Source organism: Phyllostomus discolor, chromosome 14, assembly GCF_004126475.2.
Source record: "Phyllostomus discolor isolate MPI-MPIP mPhyDis1 chromosome 14, mPhyDis1.pri.v3, whole genome shotgun sequence".
In the NCBI taxonomy this organism is placed as follows: domain Eukaryota; kingdom Metazoa; phylum Chordata; class Mammalia; order Chiroptera; family Phyllostomidae; genus Phyllostomus; species Phyllostomus discolor.
The window spans coordinates 46297039-46317864 of record NC_040916.2 but is presented as its reverse complement, the minus strand read 5'-3'; the positions used below and the strand labels follow the sequence as shown (position 1 = coordinate 46317864).

Sequence of the window (20826 nt, the reverse complement as noted above, 5' to 3'; positions counted from 1 at the left end):
TGCTTCCCTTCTTCCACTGCTGTGGGATCCTGTGTGTGAAGATTGCCCATGGGCAGACTGAGAGTGTCTGCTGGAGTCTCCTGATTGTCCGTGGGTTGATCCCTGTCTCCCTCTGCCAGAGGATCCAGACTGTCCATGTTGAGATCTAGCCTGGCCATGACTGGACCCTGAGTGTCCATGAGAGACTCCTGACTGGCCTTCACTGTCACTGTCCTCACTGTGATGTGCTTCCCTTCTTCCACTGCTGTGGGATCCTGTGTGTGAAGATGGCCCATGGGCAGACTGAGAGTGTCTGCTGGAATCTCCTGATTGTCCATGGGTTGATCCCTGTCCTCCCCCTGCCAGAGGATCCAGACTGTCCATGTTGAGATGTAGCCTGGCCATGACTGGACCCTGAGTGTCCATGATGGACTCCTGACTGGCCTTCACTGTCACTGACCTCACTGTGACTTTCTTCCCTTCTTCCACTGCTGTGGGATCCTGTGTGTGAAGATTGCCCATGGGCAGACTGAGAGTGTCTGCTGGAGTCTCCTGATTGTCCGTGGGTTGATCCCTGTCTCCCTCTGCCAGAGGATCCAGACTGTCCATGTTGAGATCTAGCCTGGCCATGACTGGACCCTGAGTGTCCATGAGAGACTCCTGACTGGCCTTCACTGTCACTGACCTCATGGTGACTTGCTTCCCTTCTTCCACTGCTGTGGGATCCTGAGTGTGAAGATTGCCCATGGGCAGACTGAGAGTGTCTGCTGGAGTCTCCTGATTGTCCATGGGTTGATCCCTGTCTCCCACTGCCAGAGGATCCAGACTGTCCATGTTGAGATGTATCCTGGCCATGACTGGACCCTGAGTGTCCATGAGAGACTCCTGACTGGCCTTCACTGTCACTGTCCTCACTGTGATGTGCTTCCCTTCTTCCACTGCTGTGGGATCCTGAGTGTGAAGATTGCCCATGGGCAGACTGAGAGTGTCTGCTGGAGTCTCCTGATTGTCCGTGGGTTGATCCCTGTCTCCCTCTGCCAGAGGATCCAGACTGTCCATGTTGAGATCTAGCCTGGCCATGACTGGACCCTGAGTGTCCATGAGAGACTCCTGACTGGCCTTCACTGTCACTGACCTCATGGTGACTTGCTTCCCTTCTTCCACTGCTGTGGGATCCTGAGTGTGAAGATTGCCCATGGGCAGACTGAGAGTGTCTGCTAGAGTCTCCTGATTGTCCCTGGGTAGATCCCTGTCTCCCTCTGCCAGAGGATCCGGACTGTCCATGTTGAGATGTAGCCTGGCCATGACTGGACACTGAGTGTCCATGAGAGACTCCTGACTGGCCTTCACTGTCACTGACCTCACTGTGACTTGCTTCCCTTCTTCCACTGCTGTGGGATCCTGAGTGTGAAGATTGCCCATGGGCAGACTGAGAGTGTCTGCTGGAGTCTCCTGATTGTCCATGGGTTGATCCCTGTCTCCCCCTGCCAGAGGATCCAGACTGTCCATGTTGAGATGTAGCCTGGCCATGACTGGACCCTGAGTGTCCATGAGAGACTCCTGACTGGCCTTCACTGTCACTGTCCTCACTGTGATGTGCTTCCCTTCTTCCACTGCTGTGGGATCCTGTGTGTGAAGATGGCCCATGGGCAGACTGAGAGTGTCTGCTGGAATCTCCTGATTGTCCATGGGTTGATCCCTGTCTCGCCCTGCCAGAGGATCCAGACTGTCCATGTTGAGATCTAGCCTGGCCATGACTGGACCCTGAGTGTCCATGATGGACTCCTGACTGGCCTTCACTGTCACTGACCTCACTGTGACTTGCTTCCCTTCTTCCACTGCTGTGGGATCCTGTGTGTGAAGATTGCCCATGGGCAGACTGAGAGTGTCTGCTGGAGTCTCCTGATTGTCCCTGGGTAGATCCCTGTCTCCCTATGCCAGAGGATCCAGACTGTCCATGTTGAGATCTAGCCTGGCCATGACTGGACCCAGAGTGTCCATGAGAGACTCCTGACTGGCCTTCACTGTCACTGACCTCATGGTGACTTGCTTCCCTTCTTCCACTGCTGTGGGATTCTGTGTGTGAAGATTGCCCATGGGCAGACTGAGAGTGTCTGCTGGAGTCTCCTGATTGTCCCTGGGTAGATCCCTGTCTCCCTCTGCCAGAGGATCCAGACTGTCCATGTTGAGATCTAGCCTGGCCATGACTGGACCCTGAGTGTCCATGAGAGACTCCTGACTGGCCTTCACTGTCACTGTCCTCACTGTGATGTGCTTCCCTTCTTCCACTGCTGTGGGATCCTGTGTGTGAAGATGGCCCATGGGCAGACTGAGAGTGTCTGCTGGAGTCTCCTGATTGTCCATGGGTTGATCCCTGTCTCCCCCTGCCAGAGGATCCAGACTGTCCATGTTGAGATGTAGCCTGGCCATGACTGGACCCTGAGTGTCCATGATGGACTCCTGACTGGCCTTCACTGTCACTGACCTCACTGTGACTTTCTTCCCTTCTTCCACTGCTGTGGGATCCTGTGTGTGAAGATTGCCCATGGGCAGACTGAGAGTGTCTGCTGGAGTCTCCTGATTGTCCCTGGGTTGATCCCTGTCTCCCTCTGCCAGAGGATCCAGACTGTCCATGTTGAGATCTAGCCTGGCCATGACTGGACCCTGAGTGTCCATGAGAGACTCCTGACTGGCCTTCACTGTCACTGACCTCATGGTGACTTGCTTCCCTTCTTCCACTGCTGTGGGATCCTGAGTGTGATGATTGCCCATGGGCAGACTGAGAGTGTCTGCTGGAGTCTCCTGATTGTCCATGGGTTGATCCCTGTCTCCCCCTGCCAGAGGATCCAGACTGTCCATGTTGAGATGTATCCTGGCCATGACTGGACCCTGAGTGTCCATGAGAGACTCCTGACTGGCCTTCACTGTCACTGTCCTCACTGTGATGTGCTTCCCTTCTTCCACTGCTGTGGGATCCTGTGTGTGAAGATGGCCCATGGGCAGACTGAGAGTGTCTGCTGGAATCTCCTGATTGTCCATGTGTTGATCCCTGTCTCCCCCTGCCAGAGGATCCAGACTGTCCATGTTGAGATCTAGCCTGGCCATGACTGGACCCTGAGTGTCCATGATGGACTCCTGACTGGCCTTCACTGTCACTGACCTCACTGTGACTTGCTTCCCTTCTTCCACTGCTGTGGGATCCTGTGTGTGAAGATTGCCCATGGGCAGACTGAGAGTGTCTGCTGGAGTCTCCTGATTGTCCGTGGGTTGATCCCTGTCTCCCTCTGCCAGAGGATCCAGACTGTCCATGTTGAGATCTAGCCTGGCCATGACTGGACCCTGAGTGTCCATGAGAGACTCCTGACTGGCCTTCACTGTCACTGTCCTCACTGTGATGTGCTTCCCTTCTTCCACTGCTGTGGGATCCTGTGTGTGAAGATGGCCCATGGGCAGACTGAGAGTGTCTGCTGGAATCTCCTGATTGTCCATGGGTTGATCCCTGCCTCCCCCTGCCAGAGGATCCAGACTGTCCATGTTGAGATGTAGCCTGGCCATGACTGGACCCTGAGTGTCCATGATGGACTCCTGACTGGCCTTCACTGTCACTGACCTCACTGTGACTTTCTTCCCTTCTTCCACTGCTGTGGGATCCTGTGTGTGAAGATTGCCCATGGGCAGACTGAGAGTGTCTGCTGGAGTCTCCTGATTGTCCGTGGGTTGATCCCTGTCTCCCTCTGCCAGAGGATCCAGACTGTCCATGTTGAGATCTAGCCTGGCCATGACTGGACCCTGAGTGTCCATGAGAGACTCCTGACTGGCCTTCACTGTCACTGACCTCATGGTGACTTGCTTCCCTTCTTCCACTGCTGTGGGATCCTGAGTGTGAAGATTGCCCATGGGCAGACTGAGAGTGTCTGCTGGAGTCTCCTGATTGTCCATGGGTTGATCCCTGTCTCCCCCTGCCAGAGGATCCAGACTGTCCATGTTGAGATGTAGCCTGGCCATGACTGGACCCTGAGTGTCCATGAGAGACTCCTGACAGGCCTTCACTGTCACTGTCCTCACTGTGATGTGCTTCCCTTCTTCCACTGCTGTGGGATCCTGTGTGTGAAGATGGCCCATGGGCAGACTGAGAGTGTCTGCTGGAATCTCCTGATTGTCCATGGGTTGATCCCTGTCTCCCCCTGCCAGAGGATCCAGACTGTCCATGTTGAGATCTAGCCTGGCCATGACTGGACCCTGAGTGTCCATGATGGACTCCTGACTGGCCTTCACTGTCACTGACCTCACTGTGACTTGCTTCCCTTCTTCCACTGCTGTGGGATCCTGTGTGTGAAGATTGCCCATGGGCAGACTGAGAGTGTCTGCTGGAGTCTCCTGATTGTCCGTGGGTTGATCCCTTTCTCCCTCTGCCAGAGGATCCAGACTGTCCATGTTGAGATCTAGCCTGGCCATGACTGGACCCAGAGTGTCCATGAGAGACTCCTGACTGGCCTTCACTGTCACTGACCTCATGGTGACTTGCTTCCCTTCTTCCACTGCTGTGGGATTCTGTGTGTGAAGATTGCCCATGGGCAGACTGAGAGTGTCTGCTGGAGTCTCCTGATTGTCCCTGGGTAGATCCCTGTCTCCCTCTGCCAGAGGATCCAGACTGTCCATGTTGAGATCTAGCCTGGCCATGACTGGACCCTGAGTGTCCATGAGAGACTCCTGACTGGCCTTCACTGTCACTGTCCTCACTGTGATGTGCTTCCCTTCTTCCACTGCTGTGGGATCCTGTGTGTGATGATGGCCCATGGGCAGACTGAGAGTGTCTGCTGGAATCTCCTGATTGTCCATGGGTTGATCCCTGTCTCCCCCTGCCAGAGGATCCAGACTGTCCATGTTGAGATGTAGCCTGGCCATGACTGGACCCTGAGTGTCCATGATGGACTCCTGACTGGCCTTCACTGTCACTGACCTCACTGTGACTTTCTTCCCTTGTTCCACTGCTGTGGGATCCTGTGTGTGAAGATTGCCCATGGGCAGACTGAGAGTGTCTGCTGGAGTCTCCTGATTGTCCGTGGGTTGATCCCTGTCTCCCTCTGCCAGAGGATCCAGACTGTCCATGTTGAGATCTAGCCTGGCCATGACTGGACCCTGAGTGTCCATGAGAGACTCCTGAGTGGCCTTCACTGTCACTGACCTCACTGTGACTTGCTTCCCTTCTTCCACTGCTGTGGGATCCTGAGTGTGAAGATTGCCCATGGGCAGACTGAGAGTGTCTGCTGGAGTCTCCTGATTGTCCATGGGTTGATCCCTGTCTCCCCCTGCCAGAGGATCCAGACTGTCCATGTTGAGATGTAGCCTGGCCATGACTGGACCCTGAGTGTCCATGAGAGACTCCTGACTGGCCTTCACTGTCACTGTCCTCACTGTGATGTGCTTCCCTTCTTCCACTGCTGTGGGATCCTGTGTGTGAAGATTGCCCATGGGCAGACTGAGAGTGTCTGCTGGAGTCTCCTGATTGTCCATGGGTTGATCCCTGTCTCCCCCTGCCAGAGGATCCAGACTGTCCATGTTGAGATCTAGCCTGGCCATGACTGGACCCTGAGTGTCCATGATGGACTCCTGACTGGCCTTCACTGTCACTGACCTCACTGTGACTTGCTTCCCTTCTTCCACTGCTGTGGGATCCTGTGTGTGAAGATTGCCCATGGGCAGACTGAGAGTGTCTGCTGGACTCTCCTGATTGTCCGTGGGTTGATCCCTGTCTCCCTCTGCCAGAGGATCCAGACTGTCCATGTTGAGATCTAGCGTGGCCATGACTGGACCCAGAGTGTCCATGAGAGACTCCTGACTGGCCTTCACTGTCACTGACCTCATGGTGACTTGCTTCCCTTCTTCCACTGCTGTGGGATTCTGTGTGTGAAGATTGCCCATGGGCAGACTGAGAGTGTCTGCTGGAGTCTCCTGATTGTCCCTGGGTAGATCCCTGTCTCCCTCTGCCAGAGGATCCAGACTGTCCATGTTGAGATCTAGCCTGGCCATGACTGGACCCTGAGTGTCCATGAGAGACTCCTGACTGGCCTTCACTGTCACTGTCCTCACTGTGATGTGCTTCCCTTCTTCCACTGCTGTGGGATCCTGTGTGTGAAGATGGCCCATGGGCAGACTGAGAGTGTCTGCTGGAATCTCCTGATTGTCCATGGGTTGATCCCTGTCTCCCCCTGCCAGAGGATCCAGACTGTCCATGTTGAGATGTAGCCTGGCCATGACTGGACCCTGAGTGTCCATGATGGACTCCTGACTGGCCTTCACTGTCACTGACCTCACTGTGACTTTCTTCCCTTCTTCCACTGCTGTGGGATCCTGTGTGTGAAGATTGCCCATGGGCAGACTGAGAGTGTCTGCTGGAGTCTCCTGATTGTCCCTGGGTTGATCCCTGTCTCCCTCTGCCAGAGGATCCAGACTCTCCATGTTGAAATCTAGCCTGGCCATGACTGGACCCTGAGTGTCCATGAGAGACTCCTGACTGGCCTTCACTGTCACTGACCTCATGGTGACTTGCTTCCCTTCTTCCACTGCTGTGGGATCCTGAGTGTGAAGATTGCCCATGGGCAGACTGAGAGTGTCTGCTGGAGTCTCCTGATTGTCCCTGGGTAGATCCCTGTCTCCCTCTGCCAGAGGATCCGGACTGTCCATGTTGAGATGTAGCCTGGCCATGACTGGACCCTGAGTGTCCATGAGAGACTCCTGACTGGCCTTCACTGTCACTGACCTCATGGTGACTTGCTTCCCTTCTTCCACTGCTGTGGGATCCTGAGTGTGAAGATTGCCCATGGGCAGACTGAGAGTGTCTGCTGGAGTCTCCTGATTGTCCCTGGGTAGATCCCTGTCTCCCTCTGCCAGAGGTTCCGGACTGTCCATGTTGAGATGTAGCCTGGCCATGACTGGACCCTGAGTGTCCATGAGAGACTCCTGACTGGCCTTCACTGTCACTGACCTCACTGTGACTTGCTTCCCTTCTTCCACTGCTGTGGGATCCTGAGTGTGAAGATTGCCCATGGGCAGACTGAGAGTGTCTGCTGGAGTCTCCTGATTGTCCATGGGTTGATCCCTGTCTCCCCCTGCCAGAGGATCCAGACTGTCCATGTTGAGATGTAGCCTGGCCATGACTGGACCCTGAGTGTCCATGAGAGACTCCTGACTGGCCTTCACTGTCACTGTCCTCACTGTGATGTGCTTCCCTTCTTCCACTGCTGTGGGATCCTGTGTGTGAAGATTGCCCATGGGCAGACTGAGAGTGTCTGCTGGAATCTCCTGATTGTCCATGGGTTGATGCCTGTCTCCCCCTGCCAGAGGATCCAGACTGTCCATGTTGAGATCTAGCCTGGCCATGACTGGACCCTGAGTGTCCATGATGGACTCCTGACTGGCCTTCACTGTCACTGACCTCACTGTGACTTGCTTCCCTTCTTCCACTGCTGTGGGATCCTGAGTGTGAAGATTGCCCATGGGCAGACTGAGAGTGTCTGCTGGAGTCTCCTGATTGTCCGTGGGTTGATCCCTGTCTCCCCCTGCCAGAGGATCCAGACTGTCCATGTTGAGACGTAGCCTGGCCATGACTGGACCCTGAGTGTCCATGGGAGACTACTGACTGGCCTTCACTGTCACTGACCTCACTGTGACTTCCTTCCCTTCTTCCACTGCTGTGGGATCCTGTGTGTGAAGATTGCCCATGGGCAGACTGAGAGTGTCTGGTGGAGTCTCCTGATTGTCTGTGGGTTGATCCCTGTCTTCCTCTGCCAGAGGATCCAGACTGTCCATGTTGAGATCTAGCCTGGCCATGACTGGACCCTGAGTGTCCATGAGAGACTCCTGACTGGCCTTCACTGTCACTGACCTCACTGTGACTTGCTTCCCTTCTTCCACTGCTGTGGGATCCTGTGTGTGAAGATTGCCCATGGGCAGACTGAGAGTGTCTGCTGGAGTCTCCTGATTGTCCCTGGGTAGATCCCTGTCTCCCTCTGCCAGAGGATCCAGACTGTCCATGTTGAGATGTAGCCTGGCCATGACTGGACCCTGAGTGTCCATGGGAGACTACTGACTGGCCTTCACTGTCACTGACCTCACTGTGACTTGCTTCCCTTCTTCCACTGCTGTGGGATCCTGTGTGTGAAGATTGCCCATGGGCAGACTGAGAGTGTCTGCTGGAGTCTCCTGATTGTCCCTGGGTAGATCCCTGTCTCCCTCTGCCAGAGGATCCAGACTGTCCATGTTGAGATGTAGCCTGGCCATGACTGGACCCTGAGTGTCCATGGGAGACTCCTGACTGGCCTTCACTGTCACTGACCTCACTGTGACTTGCTTCCCTTCTTCCACTGCTGTGGGATCCTGTGTGTGAAGATTGCCCATGGGCAGACTGAGAGTGTCTGCTGGAGTCTCCTGATTGTCCCTGGGTAGATCCCTGTCTCCCTCTGCCAGAGGATCCAGACTGTCCATGTTGAGATGTAGCCTGGCCATGACTGGACCCTGAGTGTCCATGGGAGACTACTGACTGGCCTTCACTGTCACTGACCTCACTGTGACTTGCTTCCCTTCTTCCACTGCTGTGGGATCCTGTGTGTGAAGATTGCCCATGGGCAGACTGAGAGTGTCTGCTGGAGTCTCCTGATTGTCCCTGGGTAGATCCCTGTCTCCCTCTGCCAGAGGATCCAGACTGTCCATGTTGAGATGTAGCCTGGCCATGACTGGACCCTGAGTGTCCATGGGAGACTACTGACTGGCCTTCACTGTCACTGACCTCACTGTGACTTGCTTCCCTTCTTCCACTGCTGTGGGATCCTGAGTGTGAAGATTGCCCATGGGCAGACTGAGAGTGTCTGCTGGAGTCTCCTGATTGTCCATGGGTTGATCCCTGTCTCCCCCTGCCAGAGGATCCAGACTGTCCATGTTGAGATCTAGCCTGGCCATGACTGGACCCTGAGTGTCCATGATGGACTCCTGACTGGCCTTCACTGTCACTGACATCACTTTGACTTGCTTCCCTTCTTCCACTACTGTGGGATCCTGTGTGTGAAGATTGCCCATGGGCAGACTGAGAGTGTCTGCTGGAGTCTCCTGATTGTCCGTGGGTTGATCCCTGTCTCCCTCTGCCAGAGGATCCAGACTGTCCATGTTGAGATCTAGCCTGGCCATGACTGGACCCTGAGTATCCATGAGAGACTCCTGACTGGCCTTCACTGTCACTGACCTCATGGTGACTTGCTTCCCTTCTTCCACCGCTGTGGGATCCTGTGTGTGAAGATTGCCCATGGGCAGACTGAGAGTGTCTGCTGGAGTCTCCTGATTGTCCCTGGGTAGATCCCTGTCTCCCTCTGCCAGAGGATCCAGACTGTCCATGTTGAGATCTAGACTGCCCATGACTGGACCCTGAGTGTCCATGAGAGACTCCTGACTGGCCTTCACTGTCACTGACCTCACTGTGACTTGCTTCCCTTCTTCCACTGCTGTGGGATCCTGAGTGTGAAGATTGCCCATGGGCAGACTGAGAGTGTCTGCTGGAGTCTCCTGATTGTCCGTGGGTTGATCCCTGTCTCCCCCTGCCAGAGGATCCAGACTGTCCATGTTGAGACGTAGCCTGGCCATGACTGGACCCTGAGTGTCCATGGGAGACTACTGACTGGCCTTCACTGTCACTGACCTCACTGTGACTTCCTTCCCTTCTTCCACTGCTGTGGGATCCTGTGTGTGAAGATTGCCCATGGGCAGACTGAGAGTGTCTGCTGGAGTCTCCTGATTGTCTGTGGGTTGATCCCTGTCTTCCTCTGCCAGAGGATCCAGACTGTCCATGTTGAGATCTAGCCTGGCCATGACTGGACCCTGAGTGTCCATGAGAGACTCCTGACTGGCCTTCACTGTCACTGACCTCACTGTGACTTGCTTCCCTTCTTCCACTGCTGTGGGATCCTGTGTGTGAAGATTGCCCATGGGCAGACTGAGAGTGTCTGCTGGAGTCTCCTGATTGTCCCTGGGTAGATCCCTGTCTCCCTCTGCCAGAGGATCCAGACTGTCCATGTTGAGATGTAGCCTGGCCATGACTGGACCCTGAGTGTCCATGGGAGACTACTGACTGGCCTTCACTGTCACTGACCTCACTGTGACTTGCTTCCCTTCTTCCACTGCTGTGGGATCCTGTGTGTGAAGATTGCCCATGGGCAGACTGAGAGTGTCTGCTGGAGTCTCCTGATTGTCCCTGGGTAGATCCCTGTCTCCCTCTGCCAGAGGATCCAGACTGTCCATGTTGAGATGTAGCCTGGCCATGACTGGACCCTGAGTGTCCATGAGAGACTCCTGACTGGCCTTCACTGTCACTGTCCTCACTGTGATGTGCTTCCCTTCTTCCACTGCTGTGGGATCCTGTGTGTGAAGATTGCCCATGGGCAGTCTGAGAGTGTGTGCTGGAGTCTCCTGATTGTCCCTGGGTAGATCCCTGTCTCCCTCTGCCAGAGGATCCAGACTGTCCATGTTGAGATCTATGCTGCCGATGACTGGACCCTGAGTGTCCATGGGAGACTCCTGACTGGCCTTCACTGTCACTGACCTCACTGTCGCTTGCTTCTCTTCTTCCACTGCTGTGAGATCCTGTGTGTGAAGGTTGTCCTGTGCCTACCGGAGAGTGTCTTCTGGAGTCTTCTGATTGTCCCTCAGTGGATCCCTGTCTCCTCGTGTTGGAGGATGCATCGTGTGCTTTTGCAGCTTTTCCATTGTGATAGGAATTCTCTGAGTGTCCCTGTGCAGTCCCTGAATGCCTTGCAGTTTTCCTGACTCCAGTGTTGCTGGTTTCTTGTGTTCTACATTCATCTGAATCTGACTCTTGGTTTATTCCTTGAGTAGAATTCTGAGATGATGCAGAGTTCTCTTTTCCTACGCTTCCTGAATGGTTGGAGTGGGAACTATTTCTTCCATGTGTACAGTATCGACCTGGGCCTGACCTATCTTTTGCAAATTCTGAGGACTGACCTGGATTAGACTGTTGTTGGCCATAGCCAGAGTACTGACCTGAGCCAGACCCATGTTGGCCACAGGTCATGTGAGCTGAGCCACACCCATTCTTTCCAGTACCAGAGGACTGTCCAGAGCAAGACCTATGTTCACCACATTTAGAATCATCATTTGAAACACATTGTGTTTGATGAGAGTTCCTGGAGCGTTTACGGCAACCAGATGCTTGTTGACTACAGTTAGAAGACTGACATGCTCCAGACCCATATTGTCCATAGCAAGAAGACTGACTTGATCCTATTCCTTGTTGTCTTCCACAATTCTGTGGTTGACAACTTGCCCTAGATTCACATCTTCTATGAGAAAAAGGGTGGCTACTGGAGCTACGCTTACATTGACCATATCCAGAGGATTGACCTCCTGAGATACATGTGTGACTTTGTCTTCCCTTATATCCTGATTTACATCCTGACTGAGTACATCTAGATTTAGTTCCTTGCCCTCCACATCTACCTGCCTGACAGGCGCTAAAAACATTTTGTGTTCTTCCACACTCACTTGAATTGCTAATACCACATACATTGCTTTGTCTTCCATTGTCTGTTGAACCTTTAGAGCTAGATGCAAGCTGTTGTCCTCCACTCCTTCTTGACTGAGTAGAGTTAGATTCATGCCCACTAACTTCCATTCCACATGACAGACCACCATGACCTTTCCTTCCCCCACTCTTAGATTCACATTCAGATTCTGATTCCTCCCCAGATTCCCTAGAGGGGCTAACATGTGAGTTGTTTCTTCTTTCCTCTAGCTTTCCAGAGGTGGAACCATGTCTTTTTTTGCTACTACTCTGTGAGTGACTAGAGCTAGACCCACGGTGCCTTTTCTCAAATTCCTCTTGGTTCCCTAAGCTAGATGAACTGTCTTGCATCCCCAGCCTCCAGGAGTTGGACCCATGTCTGTGTTTCACAGTTCTCCTTGAGCCCTCAGAACCATAACCATGCTCTTTTCCCTTACTCCTACTTAGATTTTTGTAACCTGATTTCTGTCCTGATGTCTCCTCATCTTCTTCTTCTGTTTCACTTTCTTCCTCTGGGTGTCGGTGACAATTCCCATGCTTCTGCTTCTTTGACCCTGAAGCTTTGCAGTATTCTTTGCTGAGAACCTTGTTGCAGGCCATAGCCAGCTTGAATACCATCAGAAGAAATTCATTAAAGTCCAATCTTCGGTCATGATCTCGATCCAGCATATGCATAATGACATCCACTGTGTCTGGATCATCTGGGTTCTGTATATGAACAACACACCAAAGGAGACTTGGTCAACCTAGCCCACAAACTCAGCTAAAATATGAGGGTAGGTCTGTGGAATTGCAGATGTTTGACATTAGGTATTTTTAATCCAGTCAAGGATTACTTTAGGCTAAGGCATCCTGACAGGACCCAGCAGGTTTGAAAAGGTAATACAGAAAATAAACTGTTGAGATCCTCTTAAGAATACAGCTCAAGGACCCAAGGAGAAAACTAGGCACTCAAATATAGCATACACAAATGAGTTGAATAAACCAAGTTCAGTACCTGGTGTGCTTTAGTTTTACATAAATTTTAAACATTATCTGTTAATATATTCTGTTAGGATGTATACTTTTTAGTTAACAACTGAGTCCTTTCAAAAATGCATATTTTTTGCTTTTGATGTTTAGTCATCTGGCTACTTGGTCAACTCCCTCTGTAGATGACTTCCCTCTCTATACTTTTTCTTTCCCATTTAATAAGCTTAGTACAAATTTTATTTTCTGCTTTTTCAGAATTGGAAGCCTAGGGGCATGAAGAAGTCTGAGGGGTCCACATGGTGGGAATGCACAGGAATGCGAGGAAAAATCACTTTTCTAAAAATAACACAGTCTCAACAGACTTTCTGATGTCACAAAGAAGGACTGCTCATAGAGTTTGCTCAGGATCCCTGGAACTGTGCAATTTTAAACTAGTATTTGGTTATAGAACCAAGAATATACAGAACCATTGAAGCCCTCAATCCTAGCACATGGTCCTCACCTTCAGAATTGGCCGAAACTCTTTCTCCAGAAGTTCCTTTAGCTCATCCGTGCTCAGTGTGGCACATTCCTCATCTTGGCTGGTGTATTTGTAGAAAACATCAATGATGGTGACAACACTTCTCAAGAGGTCGGTCATCTTTTTGCACGTTTAAGTGAACCTGAAGAGAAAAACAAAACAAAAGACTGAATCATTCATTTTTTTTCCTTTTAATTTATAAGCAGTTCTGATTTTAATAATCATCATCATGATTTTTCGAATTTCTGGTCTTTTTAAAACCTAAAATACTTCAAAAAATAAAGTTGGGTCAGAGATGATACAAAACCTTTCAACACAATGAAAAATAACTTTGTTAACATTAGTCATAGAATGTTACTGGCTGAACTGGGACTATGTATATCTTAGGTCTCCATGTCCTGGATAAATATATTTTTTTCTTAATGTCTCTACACTTTGTGTATTTTGATGTCCTAGGTGTTGTCCTGGTGCTTCCAGACCTATAACTCTAGTCTCTCTTGCTAGTTTCACTGATTTTCTAGAGTCAAAAAGCAACAAATCTACCATGCATACCTCAAGCACCAAAAGCTAAACCATACCCTTCAGGCCTTTAAAAAATAAAAGTGGGCAAAGTGGCTTAATGTATTCTTGGTTTCCCAGAGGCCTGAGATAGCCCTCATGAGAGCTTAGGAACTATCCTAATGGCAGCCCTTGACCAAACACTGTTCTCTTTCGTAAATTGTGGAGAAAGGCTCAGAAAAGCAGGCAGCAATTTGGCTAGTAGATGATTTGATCTGGGAGCTCTGGGAATTAACACTGAAAAAGGAAGGGACTCTACAACAGTGCTAGCCTCCTCTGTCTTTGAGCTGGACATCTCAGAAGAGATGGCATGCCAAAAGAATAGGAAGAGAATGTGGAATGGCCTGTAGGAAGACAAACTTCTTCTCCACAAGGACCAATTGATTCTAAAAAGGCCCAGAATAAATTAAACTAGCCAGACAAATAAGCAAGTAAAAGTAAAAGAAAAAAGGAACAAAAAAGGAAAGACAGGCCAAATATATATTAACTCTGCCTTAGCTTAAACACTTGAATTTCTCCTGTGGACAATGACCAACCAAATATCCATCGAGAGAGCTTGATGAATTTTCTCTCACCTGGTTCACCAAAGGAACAAGTAGGAAAAAAGCCTGATGAAGCTTGCAGGGTGACAATGACTGAGATAGTGGCCCTTATATAGCTAGCATGTGGGTGATGCCTTCCGTGGGATGGACTGATTCATTTCCAATCAAACCTAACTCCGCCTCTGTCCATGTTTACCTTCTTACTCCTTTGCATTCTCATCTTTGAGATGATTGCAGAAAGGCTGGTGCCAGCCTGCCTTTCAGGATGAGGGCATGTTGCAGGGCACTTTTGTTTAGGGTCATACACTTGTGAAAAGCAGATACTGTGTTTTGGAGGACTCATGTAACTCATTTTCATTGTCTAGTACCCACAAAAAGCAGCAAGTTGTAAGGTATTTAGCAGGTATGCAATAAATGCTTATTTAATTAAAAATTAATCTAGACCATTAGGCTCACCTAACTCATATCTTTTTGCAATAATAATTGCCATTTATTGAGACTTTACAGTGTGCAAGGTATTATGCTGAATACTTTTCATATATCATCTCATTTAATTTTCACCACATTCCTATGAGATATGTGTTTTTTCTAATTTTACAGGTGAAAAAATAGGCTTAGAGCGCATAAGAGTCATCTCCAGGGCCACACAGCTAGCGGGTGGAGGAAGTGTTTGAACCTATATCTACCTTATCATAATGCCCTTTCTCTTAACCGTTACACTAACTTATCTCTGTGTATTGATTGTATATGCCTATTACACAAAAATTATGCACTATTTTAGGTATGTCAATTCTACCCAAATACAAAAAATATGAAAGAGTAATATAAAGAGTGCTATAATATAAAGAGCCTGAAAAAGAAGAAACATATTTTCTGGCCCTTTGAAGGTACTTTTCTAGACTATTAAAGTATAACTTAAGGAGCTAAACACAAAAGTAATATCTTTAGAAGTGTTCAGGGTGAATTTAGAGTGGACTTTCTTCTTGGGCTTTCTGCTTTCCATTGGTAGTCTGGCAGCTTGGGCCTGAACCCTTGGGAAAATTTCACTTATGTACATAAAGTTTATCAAATATAATACCTGAGGGAAGCAAAAATAGAAAGAACAAGCTTTTCTGTACTTTGCCACCAGGTGATGCTGATGCTGATGAATGATGTAGATAGCAGTTATCATTAATTAAGTGCCTACTATCTTCTAGACAAGAGGGTTTCATTATACATGCTTATCTTTTTATTCCTCACAATAACCCTGTAAGGTTTGTATTATTTTCATTCTCATTTTACTAATAAGGAAATGAAAGCACAGAGAAATTTGATAATTCATCCTAGTGGCAGGACTAGAATAGAAACCCATGCTGCCTGATGTGAAAGCCCTGCACTTAACCCCATAGATAGTGTCTATCTGGGGTTGATCAGTTACTATCTGGGCACTCCTTCAGGGGAGCCACTGTATCCTATTGACCCCACTATCAGGACAGTACCTAGGACTTAGTAAACAGAGTGACAGTCTGTTCACAAAATGTTAATGGATGTACTGCTGAAGTATACCCATTGCCCTCATAGCCAGGGAGTCCTAGATGAAAGTGATCACACAAAAAGTTATGTTGTCCCTTGGATGTTATGGTCATTTTTAGTTTTACACATTTACATCTTTTGAAATTATGCTTATTTTTGTTGTGAAGACTGGTATGCCAGGAGGACTCTCAGACCCCCAGCCTCCACTGGGAGATTTTTAAAGCCATCCTTGCACTGCAACTCCAGGATTCTAGCTCAAAACTTTGAAACCAGTTCCAGAGTTTAACTGCTCACAAGACTCCATCATTCACGCTTTTGTATTTATGTTCAGATTTTTCTTCCTTTTCTAACTTGCTTAGCATAATAGATAAAAGTATAAACTTAGGAGTTAGAAAGAATTGAGCTCAAATCTCAGCTGTCTTTTACTAGCTGTGTCCCTTTGGGCAATTTTCTAATCCTCTGAATCCCAGTTTCCTAACTTTTGTAGTGGGAATAATAATACTCCCCTCACTGGTGGAGATTACTTCAGATAATGTGTGAAATTGCTTAGTGTTTATCTGGCATATTATATATGCTTACTAAATTATATAGTTATTGTAGGCTTCTTCTCAAAAATTATTTAGCATCTTACACATGTGCTTAATCATGTTTGATGAAAGTAAATTAGGATCCAATAAAAGTACTTTAAGGGGAAAAAAAACTACTTCTCTGTCAAAAATCATTGTCCCAGAAGGTAAGTCATTATTATGATTTTTAATTTTTTAAAAATAATACTTTTGAGATGTAATTCACACATAATAAAATTCATCCTTTTAAAGTATGCAGTTTACTGGGTTTTAGTATATTCACGGAGTTGTGCAATTGTTATACTTATTATGGTGTCTCTGTCCTTAAGTAAGTTTCCTCACTTCTCAGTGCTTCAGTTTTCCCTGTATAATAACTATAATGTGCTATTAGTGTGCATTATACAAGAGGACACATGTCAAATCATTTCAGCTGCAATTCTGGGGAACAGTTATGGTCCTACCAGAGGCCCACATGCCATTTGGAAAGGACTGAAGTGATGGTTTCTAAGGATCAACTTGACACCTTCAGAGATTTTTGCCTGCCTGGATTCTGAAAGGTCATTTGGTCCCATGAAGTACCGTCCTGAAGTCCAGAGCTAGTGTCAGCTACACCATTTTTCTGGATGTGGGCCTCATTCTCACCCTATTGTCTCCATCTCACGATCCTCTGCTCGTTCCACACCCATATTGCTCTGGGTTTTCAGGGACTGCCAGACTTTGCTTTGAGGCCCCAGTTGGTGATGCTTGTGAATTATTGACTACTAGATGTCTTGAGGTGGAAGCTATATCTTAAAATGTAAAAAATCATTTTAACTGTACCTGTGAAAATCCGAGATTTTGGTTTTTCCACTCAATGTCAGCTGAGTTTTGTTTTCATGTTATATCCTATTCAAAGGGGGCCTTCTTCAGGTTAAGGTCTGTGCCTATCATAGAACCAAACATTCTCTCTTTGCTGGAACCCCTATACTGAGGTTTCTCAATGAACTCAATTTAGAGCAGATACCTAAGAGTTGATCCAGGAACACTGGTACATAATAAATCTCTTTTCTATAAAAGCAGTTTAGGAAGCTGTTCTTGGCTCTCAGCATGATAAACTGAGAAGAATGTTGACTTTGCATAAGACAAATAGTCTTTGTATCACAGCTCCAACATAACCACCTGTAACACCTGGGACAAGTTTCTAAATCTGAGTCTCTGTTTCCACACCTGTGAAATGAGGATAATGTTAGATATGTGAGAATTAGATGAGATAGTACTAGAATAATGCTGAACATGTGATAAGGGTTCAATATATTTTATTTTTTCTTATTCTTAAATTTAATCTGATTAGGAGAAGATTATCAATAGGTTTCAGGGGTGATGGTTCCTGGAGATGATTCTTAACACTCTTCCTTCCTGGTAGTTTGTCTTCCTAAGTGAATTCAGAGGCCAGTTGGATAGAACTGTTGGAACCCAGCCTCAAAGGAGCTTACAATTTGTTATGAAAAGTTCATGAGGATATGGAACCACTATCTAGACCAGCTGAGAATGCCCCTAGCCCCAGAGTCCTTTCTTACTTTGTCACATCATTGGTATCTCAAGATCCAAGCAACTGAGTCTCACAAAGAGGTACCTGCTGACACACTGAAGCTTTCAGGCTGTTTGTGATATGAGGCTTCAGGAACTTGTTCTGTCCAGTTCTAACTGAGGAGAACTCTCTGGGACCTTGAGACACTTGCTGAAATCTACTCAGGGTAACTGAATGCTGGGTCTCAGAAGCTCATGTGGTCTTTGCAGCCACAATCTCAGTAACCTCTGATGACAGTATGGAGGAGAGATTGCCTCTTGATGGATCTGGAAACTCACTGGCTTTATAAACCTGACTGAAAGGGGAGGAACTTGGATTAGCACTGGAAATCTAGGAGTCACTAGAACTTGTATTTTTGACAAATCTTAATGTGTGATTGTTAATTAAGGACACTAATTCTTTTTTCAAACAGTCTGGGACCTGTACAATCAAAGTAATTTCCCTGGAAGACTGTGAATATATGTTCAAAATGTTGGTGGGGAACTCTTCTTTCATAGCATTCCATGCTCCTGAATATAATTTGTTAGATGAAAATATTGGCATTTTAAAGCACAAAATTGATTTTTTTGAATTATTCATAAACATTTGGAACCAAGTTTGGTAAATAAAGAGACTGACTCAGAAGGCTAAGAAAAAAAGGAGTCCATTGTTAAGTATTAAAGTAACCGGACTAATTTTTGTAGTCCAGTGGCTCAGCCATTCTGAAGCAACTTTTATGGGAACGCTTGCTGTGATCCCATGATCCTTCTCACTGTGGGAATAGGCTTCTAGTGGTAAAGAAGTCCAGTATTGTATGGAGCAGTTTGCTGAAGCTAGATCAGGACTGAAGCTTAGCTGGGGTTTGGGCATCAGGGAAACTTGAAGATTTATATATATATATATCTCACACACACACACACACACCCCTCTACACATACTTTCACATACAGTTAATATACATTATTGAAGATCTGTAATACACAAGGGCCAGAGCTAAGCACAGTGTATTCAATGAAATTACATTGGTTTGGGGTTATTTACAAGCCTGGAATTTCCCATCACTTCTTTTCAATAACCGTGGTACTCTCCTGTTTGAAAGAGTATTGAGAATTTGTCATTTGGGATTGCCCAGAATGCATTGTGCATGCATGTGCACACACATACAGAAATATACTTGAGTATACATCCATCCATTCCTAAATCATCATAAATTTTAACTAGGGATAAACTTACTTTCCAATACCCTATAAGGCTGATTTTTCTTGCCTGATGGATGAAGAGAGACTTGACAAAAAAAGTATATTTTGGGCTGCCTGGAATGATATCTTTGAACAGGACTAGGAAGAAACAAATCCAGGATTTCTATGAATTACACACACACACACACACACACACACACACACATGAGACTGGGATTTAATTTTAGATTAATTTTATTGATTGTTTCCATTATCTATGATAATTTTGTTTTCCTTTAAAAATTAATTATGTTTACTTTACTTATAAATAAAGCCACTCCACCCATGTGCTAGTTCTTTGCCTCTGGCATTAATTATGCTTCAGAGCTTGGGTCTTCTGGGACTATTTGGTCTAAATCACCTATGAGCATTTAGATTTTAAGAAGAAGGATAGTTAAGTGGGAACTGTGGAAACCAAATCTTCAGTGCCTCGCTTTTGCTCAGGTGGGAGGTTTTCTTCCCTGGGGACTGCTGTCTTGAAATAGGGACACTAGGTTACCAGCTCTACAAGATAATTGCAAAACACAGAGTAATTATTTTATGCCACTATTATAGGGTGACTAAGGTCTCGGAGATTGATGGTGTTCTCTAATCTGATTGCCCCACCCACTGCCCTCAGTTTTGTGCAGGTCAAAGATACTTGGACAGAATTTGATCCCTGATGCTCCAGGACCCCCTGGCCTAGAGAAACTAATATAAAGCTCTTTAAGATGTTCAAAGATAACATCCACTCATTTCTGAGGTGCCTATGACCTGAGAGGCAGGTATACTCATGGAGAGTGGGACTTTTGGGGCCTTTGCTACAAGGGTAGAGGTATTAGCCTAGATTTCTGCCGGAGTCTTTCTTGCACCTGTTTCCTAAGTCTGATCCACATGGAAGAATTCAGGGTACAACTCTTAAGGGAACTCTTAAAGGAATAGAGTTTCTTTAAGGATAGAACTCTTAAAGGAACACGTCTCTTGACTTCTCCCTAAAAACTAAAACACAATCTATAGCAAACTTGTGTAGCCCGGTGATGAAGAGCATAAACCTTGGAATATGAAAGATATGGGTTGGAATCGTGCCTCTGCTACCCATTAGTTATGTGAATGAATGTCTGTAAATATGGGGAATTTTCTTCACAGAGTTGTTATAAAGCTTAAAAGGCTAAGTCAAGTGCCTGGAACAAAATGGTCATTCAACAAGAGATATAAATTACTGTTTTTACTCAAATAAAAAATACTATTTTTTTATGTTTGCTTGAAATACCCTATTTTCTGTTTGTGGGTAATATTGTGAACATCACTCTTACCAGTTTTATTTTGAGAGCTGAAATATGTTAGTCATTGTGTTCGGGTTTAATCAGCAGCTCTGGGCATCTAATACTGTACAAAGTGTCCTGTGATTGGTCTACTTGGAAGAGAGCCTTGGTTCTAGGTCAGTTGGCTAGTGGGCCACATTGATTAGGATGCCAATAATATTTTTTAAAAGTATATATTATTGATTATGCTGTTATAGTTTTCCCAATTTTCCCCCTTTATCCCCCCTCTGCCCTGTACCCCCAACCCTCCAGCATTCCCTAACCCTTAGTTCATGTCCATGGGTTGTACATATAAGTTCTTTGAATTCTCTGTGTCCTATACCATTTTTGACTTCTCTCTGTCTATTTTATTCCTACCAATTATGCTTCTTCCCTGTACCTTTCCCCCATATTCCTCCCCTCCTCCCCTTCCCCTCCTCACTCCGTGTGATGTCCATTTCTCTGATTCTATTCCTATTCTAGTTGTTTGCTTAGTTTGTTTTGTTTTTGTTGTTTAGGTCCAGTTGTTGATAGTTGTGAGTTTGTTGTC

The 20826-nt window shown here is 47.3% G+C and overlaps 1 protein-coding gene across 1 annotated transcript; it reads right to left on the bottom strand.

Moving 5' to 3' along the window:
• Positions 1-2947: 2947 nt before the first annotated feature.
• LOC118498116 (filaggrin-2-like) lies at positions 2948-13421 on the bottom strand (the record flags this gene model as incomplete). Its single annotated transcript, XM_036015228.1, has 4 exons — positions 13017-13421; positions 10984-12250; positions 7138-7815; positions 2948-5568 (listed from the first exon to the last, which is right to left on the bottom strand). Coding segments are annotated over exons 1-4 (4704 nt in total), but the record flags the coding sequence as incomplete, so codon positions are not given.
• Positions 13422-20826: the final 7405 nt, after the last annotated feature.